Below are 13,103 nucleotides of genomic sequence, written 5' to 3'. Positions count from 1 at the left end.
TCTTCTTCGCTGCCGCAACGACCTTTACTCCATAATTGTTGATATGTGCGAGCTTCCCGATTTTTTTTGGAAGTGATAATCATTAGACATCACCTTGGAGGGGCGTATATGCTATCACCTGTCTTTCTCGTTCCAAGCAAGTGTTGCCACGATTACAGTGAACGCTGTAGTGCTTTTTTTCCTCTCTGAAATCTAGGCCAATCTCCCTAAGGGGGTATGCTTGGCTTGCAAACGTGCGGCGGGGACGCTGCACATGAGTTGGCACATGAGTGCCTAATCTAAAAGGCTGTGGCTAGCGTTCCGTCCAGACGGAACCATATACAAGTGCTAAAGTTCCGTCCAGACGGAACGGAGCGCTGCGGGTTATCCTTCCGTCCAGACGGAATACAACTGAGAGCTTAGCGTTCCGTCCAGACGGAGCCGGCGTGAAATTTGTACAGTTCCGTCCAGACGAAAGCAAAACCGGCTAATTAGACACCGAGCTCAGTCTCCAGATTTGGTGTGGAGGTTGCGCCTCGGGTAATTTGCCATTGCTTTGCCCCTAAAAGGAGTAGTTGGCATTTTTGTCTGCATATGCTATACACCTCTTCACCTCCCATAAAAGAAGGCAAAGTACAACAAAAAGAAAGCTTGAGAGCAATGAGAATCACAGTCAATAAAGTAAAACGCAACTGCTTCCACTGGCATTATAATGTTCCCCATAGGCGAACATCGAAGTTTGAGTCTGGCGGCATGCCGGCGCGTCACACCCAGGGCGCCCAAATGCCATTGTGGTACTTCGGGTAGCTCCTGCTGTCTTGCGTGGCATTCACAGGTGGTAGAACAGTTTCATTGTAGGATTGGAGCCTTTCGAGCAACATGGACAGCAGCTGCGGAAAGAATGAAAATCACTGTAAATTAAACCGTAAGAATTCAACGACAATGTTGTCACAGGGGTTGCAAACACCAAATCGTGTAACTTCCTCGTCACTTTAGGGTAGTTGAAAATCCGAGTAATTTTAAATCCGATCAGTGTTCTTTGCTAACCAGCCTTTCTCTTCAGGAAGATGGTGAGGCAGAAGTTCTTGGTTTTCGTTTTATCGTACATAGGTGACCCACCATTTTCTTCGGGCAAAAATAATTTCAACCGGAAATATTAGTTTCGTGTAATTGCGTACTATATCTCCTTTTTCTGCTTTTCTACCTCTTTGCAGCTTTTCTCGCTATTGTGATAATTATGGTGATGAATAAAACTTCGTGATTCATTGATTCATTCGTACATTTATTCATCTGGTTATCCTGATCGATCGATTGATTCATTCATTCATTGGTTGATTAATCGATCGGTTGATCTATTGATTGATTGATTCATTGGTTGATTGATCGATCGGTCAATCTATTGATTGATTGATTGATTGATTCATTCATTCATTGATCGATGGATCGATTCATTCATTCCTTCATTGATTCATTGATCACTCGATCGATCGATCAATCGATCGATCGATCGATCGATTGATTGATTGATTGATTGATTGATTGATTGATTGATTGATTGATTGATTGATTGATTGATTGATTGATTTGAAGAGTGGGCACGATTGAAGAAAAAAAAGAACCCTCCGAATGGAAGCAAATGCAGGCTGCTACAGAGGTGCACTTACAGCCGGACGTTCGTCAGCCAGGTTGATCTGCTCGCAGGGATCGTGGGCTACGTTGAAAAGGTAGTAACTGCTACCCGATGCGAAGTTGGCATTGACGACATCTCTGCATGCGACCGTCGCCTGTCGCCTCCAGTCAGCGGCATTGTTGAAGACCTGCTTCTTCCCGTACAGTCGCTTCAGCACGGCGGCAGTCCTGGACTGGCGCATCAAGGGGTCCAGGTCCCCGTACGGGAGGCTGGCCCCGGGGATCTCGAAGCGTGCGTCCAGCGTCCCGTAGCTGCCTATGAGCAGCTTGTACTGCCCGTGGCGAAGCGCAGCGACGCCTGCCTGGTTGTCGATGTTGTGCAGGATCTCGGTGCGCGGCGACGGTTTGCCGACGGTCAGCGCCTGCCACATGTCGAAGCCGTCCAGCGGCCCCAGCTGCTTCGTGTCTCCTCCTGCGAGTGGGAAGGTCGCGTGAAGCCTCGTTAAATATGACACTATTGCAGTAACACGACGCAATTTGCAGGATACGTGTCCACGTGCCAAATTGCACGGGAGCGTCCGCATCCATTGTCGCCTTGCAAGGATAATTTTGTAGTGCTCTTTGGAGCAGAGTTATTCATTCACGTGACGTGAGCCGCATGGTGCACTTATGTTGGCCACAAGGGCTCGGCTCAAACCTGGCTGGCAATAAAGTCGACCGCGGAGTCCTAATGCTTTAGCATTAACAAATGGAAGAACTTACCAGTGACTTCCTCGCTCTGTTCCTACAACGCCTAGGCGAGTACTTCGCGCGGTATGCGGCAGCCGACAAAAGCTACCGTCAGTAAAACACGATTGTGTGATTTTAGAAATGCCTCTGGTTCCATTTGACAGCACCTGTTGAATGGCAGCATCGAGTTAATTCACTAGAGCTATTTTACTAGAGCTACTTGCACTGGCTGCACTGGTGCAAGCAGTGCAGCATATGTTCGTTTTTAACTAGAATATAGCTCCAGTAGGGACACTTTTTTACCTGAACTGGTTCAGATCAGTGCAGTGCGGTGCATACCTAGTGCAGTGCCCTGCAGTGCGGAGTGCTAGTGCAGCTATATTTTAAATAAAATGAACACATCCTGCACTGCTTGCACCAATGCAGCCAGTGCAAGTAAAAAAATAGCTCGAGCAGCACTCTTCACTGCTCTGCACGGTACAGCAGTGTAGCTGCACTCACCTGCACCAGTTTAGGTAAATAAATGAAATGTTAATTCTCTTTCTCCACTGATTCCTCTCTTTTTGTACCACAGCAATGACGTCACTGCTGACATCGTGTAGCAGGAAAGTTAGAAGTTCAGAATACTTGTGTTTTTTTTTCTTGATGAAAACCATGCTCTCCGGGACAAGGGTGGAGTTGGAGCTATCAAGTCGTACTTCTTTTAAAACTGGAAATACTACAGACTACAAATTTAAGCTGAGTGAAAATGCACACCCGTTGTTTCGTTTCTTGCCTCATTCACAAGTAAAGCACCTGTATCAGGGATACAAACCCGCGACCTCGTCTGCACTTCTATGTCGTAAACGTTCCGGTTCAGTTCATTTGCGCACGTACCAGCGGCCGAGTAGAGCGTGGGCAGCCAGTCGGTGACGTGCATGAGCTGCTGGGAGACCCTCCTCCTGGGAAGCAGCCTCGGGCCCCAGAGGAAAGCCGCACCACGCACGCCTCCCTCCCATAGCGTCTCCTTGCCTCCGCGGAAGGGCCAGTTGTAACCGTGGTTGGACGCGGGGCCCTCCGGAAGAGCGCCGTTGTCGCTACTGAACACAATGATGGTGTCCTCGAGCATGGACGCCGCTTCGAGCGCCTCCACGATGTCTCCGACGGACTGGTCCATGGCGTCCACCATTCCTGTCAGCGGTAATTAGGCACGACGCACAGATAGGAAGACGACGTGGAGACGTGCAAGGCTGCAACTCACGACGTTGAGGGAGAATACAATGGGATGGGGCAAAGGTCTTCCGTTGAGTATGTTGGAAAGAAGATTTGAATATGTTGGATGGTGCTATAAACTCGAGCAACGTATCAGCCCGTATTCCGGGGCATCATTTTGCGTTTTTATGCTCAGTTGTATAACGACATTTTGCTCTGAGATTTTGAGGAAATCCGAACGTGCAAAGAGGGAAAAGTTCTTGTGCTACATAAATAGGCTGTCGAGCGTTGACGCTCCCCACTCCAGCTCCAGCTTTTTGTGGATCTGAAAGGCCCTTTTATAAAAATCCCTATGCCCCAGGGCCAGGGCTTTCAAGACTAACATGCGTAGAGATTTATGTGCTATGGGCTCCTGAAAAGAATGCTTGCGAACTGTGTGACAATACTCACTCTGGAGTTTCTACGAATACTTGTGGAAGGCGAATAGGCTTACTTTGCTTCCCCTTCCTACCGTTAATCATCACCATCATCAGGTTCATGTTCACTGCAGGACCAAGGCATCTACCATGTGCTACCGTTCATCATCACCAGCCTGCCTACGCCCATTGCAGGACAAAGGACTCTCCCATACACCGTCAATGACCCCGGTCATGTGCTAACTGCGACCAATTTATCCCCGCAAACTTCTTGATCTCGTCTGTCCATCTAACTTTCTGCCGCCCCTTGCCACGCTTGCCTTCTCTAGGGACCCACTCTGTTACCCTTAATGAGCAATTGTTATCTTGCCTTCCCATTACATGCCCTGCCCACGTCCATTTCTTCACCTTACTAATATGTCCTTAACACGCGTTTGTACCCTGATCCACACCGCTCTCTTCTTGTCCCTTAATGTTACACCTATCATCTTCCGTTCCATTGCTCGTTTAGTCGTCCTCAATTTAGGTTGAACCCTCTTAGTTAGCCTTCACCGTTACATCGCACTTAACCACCAATTTGCTCATACGCACAATCTGATTCGGTTTGCGCTTTATCGGGTATACCTGCATAAATCGTCCTATTTCCGTCGCCGATGTAAGAAAATTTGTTCACGTTTTCGGCGGGAGCTTGAAGCAGTTCAGGCCGGATTCCTGCATGGGGCGCCTGGTGGGCCATGTAGAGAAACAGGGGCTGCGGAAACAGGGAGGGGCCAGTGCACATGAGTCACCGTTGCTCTGAACAAACTGGGCAGTTCCAACATCACTGCGGAAAGCGAACCAACTCGATGAGGGCGAGAAAAAAACAAAAAAAAATATTGTAGAATTAGTGCAGCCCTTTATTCAAGTCCAGTGATCAGCTGTCTTCTTGGTGCATTCATTAGGTGCCAGAATCCTAGAATCCACAACCGCCTTGATACACACTCTGAACCCGCACAAAAGCCACACGCGACCGCGCCCGATTGGAAAACAAAAATAAAAAGGCAGCGGGTGCATCCATAAGCCCGCGCCACTGCGAGCCGACAACACCATCGGTGTACACACGAAGTCTTCCTAAACAGGCTGCAAACGCCTAAACTAGCCTGAGCACTCTTCTGTGCAAACGCACGTGACCTTTCGGTGACCTTGAGGAAGCGCTGCTATGCTTCGTAGCTATCTGAGGAGCGCAGGCGCCGTGCAGACGGCAAAAATGACTATCGTGACCTCTGCGCCGGCGTCATTTGTAGTTCCTTTTGAATGAGGTAACAGCCTTTGATTGTAAAGTATTTGCGGGTATACTTCATAAAGAATGTTACCAGAGCCTAGATTGGCTGACTCTTTGCAGTCACAATGCATGCTAAATCAAATAACGCCAGTAGCCTCCATATCAGGGGAACCAGACCAAGCACCAACAGCTCGATATGCGCTGTCTTTCCACTAACTTCCCGCCGATGCCGGCTTGTTCGCTCAATGACCCGTTTATTCATTACAAATCAAAGCCCCTTCCTCAAGGGAAAGATGGTTAAAACGCGAAGCTTTCTCCCATGAAACCTGAGTAAAAGTGAAAGACTAGAATCCAAACTGCTTCGACCGTGTCGGGATGGCGTGATTAAATAGACGCCGGCTTGATAACGCGAGAAACCCAGGGTGGATTCCGGCCACAGGAAGGATTTTTTTTGTTTTTGTTTTCTTGGGGCTCTTTATGTGCCTTCCCTGATCATCATCGTAAACGTTGTGAAACCCATTGTGTAAAGTTGGCTTTTCTGCAGTGCGTTTTGGCGTGACATCAAACGCCATCGATTAGGCGTTCTGTATACAGCAGGCTCCCGAAATTATATTGGCTCTGACGCGTTCCATAGCGCGCTTAAGAAATAAATCACTAATAACAGGAACGTGCGGGAACGCGCATAACCACGTGTAAAAGCGGAGAATAGGGTTACACCGGTTTGATTTCAGCACCAGGCGCGCCGACCTCCAGACTTTTCTTTCTTTACCTCCACCCACCCACAGGAGCAGCAGTAACCAGCCAGCCAGGACACCCATCGCAGGGCAAATGCTATTGCTTCAGCCCTCACAACTCTTAGGAATTAATTATAGTTGTCTTCGGATTTTTTATCATGTGAATCATGCACGCACCTTGCAGGACCATTGTGCAAAACATGCAGTTACAGCCGAATCAGTATCTTGTTCGCCCAAATTTAAAATCATATGTATTTTTAAATTACACGTAGCTTGATTTATTTTGATGGAACAAGTAGAAAGTACTTCGTTTCTCGCGAATATATGTTTTAATTTCCACAACAATATCAGTTATATTGCACGTATACGTCTAAGCGAGTAGATGTGTTATCACGCTGCACCGTCTGGTTCCATACTATACCAAATGACGGAAGTAGTCGAACAGGTGTTTTACTGTTCTCTGAAGCCATAGTTCTGGAGGCTGCCGCAAGTGGTCAGGATAAGAGAAGGGAAACAGCTAGAAGATGGAGGAACCAACAGAGCCGATGCAGCCAGGGCAAATGTATAGTGCAAATAACCAATAACAAACTTTTTATGGCACATTTTGGGATGGCCACTTACACAATACCAGTGTTCGTACTGCTCGACAAAGCGAGACGCCGTGCTCACCTTCGAGTCATCCCTGTTCGCTATGATGTCCGTGGCTCGCTTTGAAAATAGTGTGGTCGAATATGTGCCATTTTCTGTAGTCAGGGGCTCGGTGTTGTTCCAGAAGTCAAGCCCTACGTTCCCGCCCTGCAAACGCGAAATTTTCAGAAGGTACTGCTGGAGTTTTGTTTTCTTGATTTCAAAATTAGAACGTTTCCTCTAGAAGGAGAAAAAATTAGGCGGATCATAATTTATACTTAGAGAAATAGTCCTTCAGGTAGAAAAATGCTTCGGCATAAATTTTGTTTCAGACTGAAAAAGCAAATAAAAGCCACCTTCGCCAGTTCCACATGATGTGTGCAAATAGTAGGGGAGATAAGGCACCGTGCTGCGGCGCTTCAGGTAACCGGTTTTACTCCCCGCCAAGGCGGCTATATTCGCATGATGTTTTGTTCCCGTTGCAGGAAACGCAGGCTTCAGGGGAAGCCCTAATTCAAACGCCAAACGTGTGCCTAGTGGCCGCTCGCGACATGAAATGCATGGTTTGGTTAAAGAACCCGGGTTTGTCTCAATCACACGGTAGTCAGGGCTGTTACTGCGCGTATTTGAGGTCGCTTTAACATCTGAACTTCATTTACGCCCCGGGTCAATGACGACAGCCACACACTGGCAGTTCCAAAAGCATTGGAGCTTGGGAGTATATATTCTTAACAATTAATAAATGTTTTGGGTCAACGAACAACAGTGCCATGCTTATCTCATGGGGTTTAGTGCGTCTGCAATTTTAATGTGTATCGTTCTTTGCCGGCCGAGTACCCCCACAGCCAGGTCTGTGTAACGCCCTGCATTTGCACAAAGATGCATAATTGATGGAAGTAACGCGTTTAATCATTGCAATAGCGCAAGCGCAGATAATTGGTCGAGCGAAATTTTGAAAAATGAGAAATAGAAAAAATAGAAGTTTTGCAGAAATGAAATAACGAAACCAAAAATATGTATCTTATACAACTCCTCAAAAAAAAATGAAGCCCTAAATAAAAAAAACTGGAAAATAACGTTGGAGACACGAATAAAAATAGCGAAAATGGGCCATGCACAAAAATTCATAATTTGCGGAAGCAACGCATGTAACCATTATAATGGCGTAAATGGAAATGATTGGTCGAACTAAATTGAGAAACACAAAAAGCACAAAAAACTAAAAAATGAAAATTTTACAAAAATTAAATTATCAAATAAAAATGTGCATCTCACACATCTCCAAAAAAACAAAGACTAAAATAAAAATTCCCGGAGAGGACCGACGTAAACGTGAATACAAAACAGCAAAAGCAGGCCAACCATTCAGAATGCCTTGCATCTGCACAAATACCGCATTTACGAGGTTATGGCAGTTAATCACATACATCACTTGCGAAAAAAAAATGACAAGCTTTAAAAAAAATAAAACAACCCAACGCATGTGGCTACTCACAACGAAAGCTAACCATAAAAATCACCATGTGGAAAAGCGACTAAGATTGCGACGCATTCGCAGACAATTCTTAGAATTTCTGCACATTTTTATACATATATTTTGCGGAGGTGGGCATCTTGTGGAGTTGTGCAGATGCACAACTCCACAACTATTTTGCGTAGTTGTGCAAATGCATCTTGTGCTTTTGTGGTGATATGAAAGTAAACAATAAACAGAAAACTGTGGTTGATTACTCTGTCATTGGAATCGGTAAAATACGAAATTGAAACGTGCAGTGAAATCTGCAGCTGAACATGATTTGCGGGTCGGCGGCTGTCTTGTGGGTGTGCTTGGCGAGCGACGTCTTTCTGGCGTGTCGTTTCGGCAAAGGCGCACTGGCGTTATTTTCTTGACGGATATGACGTCAGTGAAATCTCAGTGTATACCGGCATAAAACACTTTTGTGTTAAAATATAAAACCCGAGAACGAACAACCGTAAGTATAACGTACTCTTTTGTACTAAAGGTTGTTTCCCGCAATATGACCCTGTGTGCAGGGGTGCACGCTTTACAGGCCACTTGCTTCGTTGTACTGGCGTCACTTACGCGACGGATATGACGTCGGTGAAGTCTTGGTGTATACAGGAATAAAACACTTTCGGATTAAAAACGTTTTCCGAACCCACGGGAGCAACAACCGCGAACTTCTTTTTAGCTGGCAGCAGTGAAAGTGTTAAGGGTATTAGCCCTTCAAGTTTAAAGGCGCATTGTATCGGATGTAGACTTAGTTTCCTCTCAGCGACGTAAGTAAAACCCGCAAACCACTTGATAGCAGGGGCTCGTAAGCTTGGCTCTTCCGTTTGCCTCAAAGCGAGGTGGAAATTCTTTTGGCTTAAGTTATGCGGCAAATTACTGACCCATTTTAGTTCGTGGCTGTAGTAATCATCCGGGCCCAAGTGCAAGCCGCAAAAGCTGTCGAACCCTCGATGAGTAGGCGTGTAATCCAGGCTATAGTATCCGAGGTGCCACTGGAATAAAACGAATAACGAAAAATTTTCATTGGTTTTCTTTATCGTATAAATGGACCAGAAGGACCTTTCAGAACATACGCTGCCCAAGGAGGTGGGTTCGATTCCCTCCCGCGGCGGCCGCTTTTCTGATGGAGGCGAAAAGGAAAAACGCCAGTGTGTTCGAGATTTCGGCGCACGTTAAAGATCCCCAGGTGTTCAGAATTTATCCGGAACCCTCCACTAAGGCGCGCCTCATCGCCTGTGTAGCGTCGGCGCGTTAAGCCCCACAGTCAATCAATCAATCAATCAATCAATCAATCAATCAATCAATCAATCAATCAATCAATCAATCAATCAATCAATCAATCAATCAATCAATCAGAACATACGCTGTCTTGTCAAAATGTTGCTCCCTCTTCTGCCTAGGCAATACCAAATACCCGCCATATTTGTTAGCTTTAAAGCGTCATTTTTTACTTTATCGCCCCGCCGCAGATGACGCTGCACTCGCATTTGAAGCTTTTGTCCCGGTTGTAGCAATAAACACGACAATGACCACAAATTGCAGCGTTGTAAAAACAAGCAGAGTGCGCTTGGGACGTTATCAGCAGTGCACCAAAGTATCAAGTGTTGAAGGGACACTAAAGCGGGAAGGCCTATATATGTAGACTGTTATGCCGCGAATAGCAAACATTGTATTTCTAGGCGCGGAAGCAGTTGGAGCCCTCCGAGGAGGGCTGTGCGTGACGTCACCGGCTGAAACAGAGGGGAGTGGCGCCACCTCTTCATCGCTCCGAGCCTCCGCCGAAGCCGGGATTGTTAGCGCAGCCTGCACTAAGCATCGTGCACGTCTCCCGTACCCTCGACGTCGCCGCTGCCGCCGCCGCCCGACCAGACAACATGAGCACCATATGGTGCGAGATAGATATAAACCTTTGTGCGAGCGAGCTGCTGCTGATGATGATGATTGCTATTTGTCTCCCCTTTGAAGCGGGGTGATGACATGTCATCTTACCAAAAAGGACTAATATAATCATGTTTTACACTCTTGGTTTAATACTAGCGCTGCTTAGGGCAGGCACTAAAGCTTATTAGGCCCGTAATACTTTTTTTCCCTGTTACAGGTGGTAACTGTCCTAGGCAATATTCCCCTCTCTGCTTTTCGTCCACCAGCATTCTAATCTTCTTTTCGTCCCCTCGACAGCCTTGAAGTTAACTTCCTCTCTGATACCCTTAAATCCTAGGGCTTCTGAAAGCCCAATATTCCCTTCATGTAGATTTGGATGGATACCCTCACATTCTAACACTATGTGCCGCATAGTTTCTGTTTCTTTTCCGCAGACCACGCATACCCCATCAGTTTGTGAATACTTCCCCACAAAACTCTTAGTTCGCAGGCAACCTTCTCTAGCCTCAAAAAGCAAAGCACTGCCCTGGGAATTATTGTAGAAATTTTCCTTTCTGATGTTCAATTTCTCAGCCCTGTACATCTCTAACGACGTTTTACCTTCCATTTTCCCTCCATTTATTCGTTTCACTCTGCCTTGCCTCTTTTTTGGTTACCTTGGCTGTTTTGGATTCTCCGCTGTTCTTTCCGTATTTCATCGTTAGCCTTCTAGTCTTTCTTAACCACTGCGTGTCTACGCTTTTCAAGTATAGGTACCTAAAAACCTTAGCGGCCCACCTTCGTTGATCCATTGTCCTCAACCTCATCTCAAAGCATATTTTACTCGGAGCTTCTCTAACTTCAAACGACGCCCAGCCCATATCTCCATGAACTGCTTCGTTAGTTGTTTTTCCATGCGCGCCTAAGGCCAAACGTCTTACCGTTCTCTGGTTTACTTCAAGGCCTGATAGAACGTCTGATTTTAGGCAGAGTACAGCATTCGCAAACGTGAGACCCGGAACCATTACTCCTTTCTACATTCCTCTTACTACTTCATATTTGTTATACCCCCACAGAGCTCTATGCTTCATTATAGCTGCGTTTCGCTTTCCCTTAACCTTAAGTTGCTCCTCGTGAGTTAAGTAGTTATCCCCTTCGTTTATCCACACTCCCAAATATTTATATTCCTTCACTCTAGGTAATTCGCCTTGCTGGATAGACACTACATCAGTGGTAGCGTCATTGAAAACCATTATTCCTGATTTTTCTGCACTGAAATCTAACCCGAGGTCGGTGGCTTCCTGGCCGCTAATATTTATTAGCCGCTGCATATCGGTTTGGTTATCAGCTAAAAGAACAATGTCGTCTGCGTATAACATTCCCGGAATATGCTGTTGTACCACTTCGCCTTGCAGCATATGGGTTAGGCTAAACCCTACTTGACTTTCTTCCAGTTTCTTATCTAACCCTGCCATGTAAAGCATGAACAGTATTGGGCTCAAAGGGCATACCTGTTTCAGTCCCCGATGGATGTTGGCCTGCTGGGCGCATTTCTGTCCTGTCCAAGTAAGGTGCACTCTATTGTCTTTATAGATTGCTATAAGGAACTGTACTAACTCGTCATCTAATCCCTGGAGTTTCAGCGTTCTCCACAGCCGTTCTCTGTTTACGTTGTCATATGCCCCTTTAATGTCCAAGAACGTAATCCATAGTGGTCTATTCTGTGTTTTCGCAATTTCAATGCATTGTGTTATCACGAACAAATTGTCATCCAGTCGCCTGTCTTGTCTAAATCCATTCTGCAGTTCCCCAAGTATTTCATTTTCTTCTATCCATGCTGGAATTTCTGATTTTATCGCCTGCATTACGAATCTATACACCACTGACGTTACTGTGAGTGGTCTGTATGAATCAATACTAGCTTTGTTTCCTCTGCCTTTATATATTAAATTCATCCTACTTTCTAACCAGTCCTCTGGTATTTGTTTGGTTTCTATCACCTTATCTATTGCCCTCATAAACGATTCCTTGCTTTTAGGTCCAAGCAGGTTTATCAGTTGCATTGGTATTCCGTCCGGGCCCGCTGCTGTCTGGGGGGAAACCTTTTGCTCTGCTTTTTCCCAATCAAGGTTGCGCAAACTTATTTCCCTTTCCGCAGTCTTCTGTGGCGCTGATGTCATCGGTGCTGGTTTCCCTACCACTATTGTCCTAAACTTCTCACTAATCACTCGATGAATATGCACCAACGCGTGCTCTCCTTCTAAATGTTCCCCCTTTTCATCAATCAGGAATTTTCGATGGTTATCATTTTTTGAGATTAGTGATTTTACATGGTTCCAAAACTTCTTGGATGCGCTTTTGTCCTTCTTCCGTATTTCTGCCAAGCCAATACAAGCCAACTTCTTCCGTATTTCTGCCAAGCTACAAGCCAATACGGAAGGCTTCACCATTAGGCTTCACTGGTGTACGAGTTTACGCGAAATCTGCCGAGGTGCACGCTAATAGCGCTTTTGCACTGAAAAAACTGAAAAGGGTGAACTCACGATATCAGAAAGGTCTATTACACAGAAAAAATCGACTAAAAAGAAACAAAGACAAACGAAAACCTAAGGAAAAGACGCTGTCTTCGTTGACGTATTTTTATGCCTCCTCCTCTATGCCAGCAAGTTAACGTAAGGCTGCTGAAACGGAGAAATGGAGTAACGATGCTTACGAATTCGCGAACAATGATTAGAATTTCTGGAGCTTTTATAATTAAGTCGCAGTCTGTGCCACGCATTTTAGTGGGCGAGTGCTTCCGTACCCGCCGCGGTGGCTCAGTGGCTAGGGCGTTGTGCTGCTGAGCGCGAGGACGCGGGTTCGATTCCGACAGCAGTGGCTGCTTTTCTGACTGAGACAAAAAGTTAGAACCCCCGTGTATTCGAGATTTCGGCGCATGCTAAAAATTTCCAGGTGGTCAAAAGTAATCCGGAGCCCTCCACTACGGCGCGCCTCATATCCCAGGTGTTGCCTCGGCGCGTTGAAGTCCATAATTTGATTTGAGTAATTCCGTCTGTAAGGTTGTGAGGGGGGGGGGCAACGATAGAGGGCGCGGCATGTTAATTCGGTGAGGGAAGGGCTTGATGCACCGGGCTGAGAAAAACTGACGCAGCTAATAGGACCAC

General features: G+C 46.2%; 1 protein-coding gene across 1 annotated transcript in view; it reads right to left on the bottom strand.

The window, feature by feature from the left end:
- Positions 1-294: 294 nt before the first annotated feature.
- The window catches only part of LOC144168575 (arylsulfatase B-like), a 56,926-nt gene continuing 44,117 nt past the window's right edge, over positions 295-13,103 (bottom strand). The window contains exons 5-10 of the mRNA XM_077697529.1: positions 8,961-9,071; positions 6,609-6,734; positions 4,569-4,695; positions 3,214-3,507; positions 1,644-2,080; positions 295-869 (exon numbers count right to left, since the gene is read on the bottom strand). Of these exons, the coding sequence (XP_077553655.1) occupies positions 744-869; positions 1,644-2,080; positions 3,214-3,507; positions 4,569-4,695; positions 6,609-6,734; positions 8,961-9,071 (1,221 nt within the window). The 3' untranslated portion in view covers positions 295-743. The remainder of the gene's footprint in view (positions 870-1,643; positions 2,081-3,213; positions 3,508-4,568; positions 4,696-6,608; positions 6,735-8,960; positions 9,072-13,103) is intronic.

The sequence above is a fragment of the Haemaphysalis longicornis genome, unplaced genomic scaffold (genome assembly GCF_048455015.1).
Source record: "Haemaphysalis longicornis isolate Haplotype H1 unplaced genomic scaffold, Haemaphysalis longicornis Haplotype H1 scaffold_2, whole genome shotgun sequence".
In the NCBI taxonomy this organism is placed as follows: Eukaryota; Metazoa; Arthropoda; class Arachnida; order Ixodida; family Ixodidae; genus Haemaphysalis; species Haemaphysalis longicornis.
The sequence above is the reverse complement of the archived record's forward strand: the minus strand, read 5'-3'. Positions and strand labels throughout refer to the sequence as shown.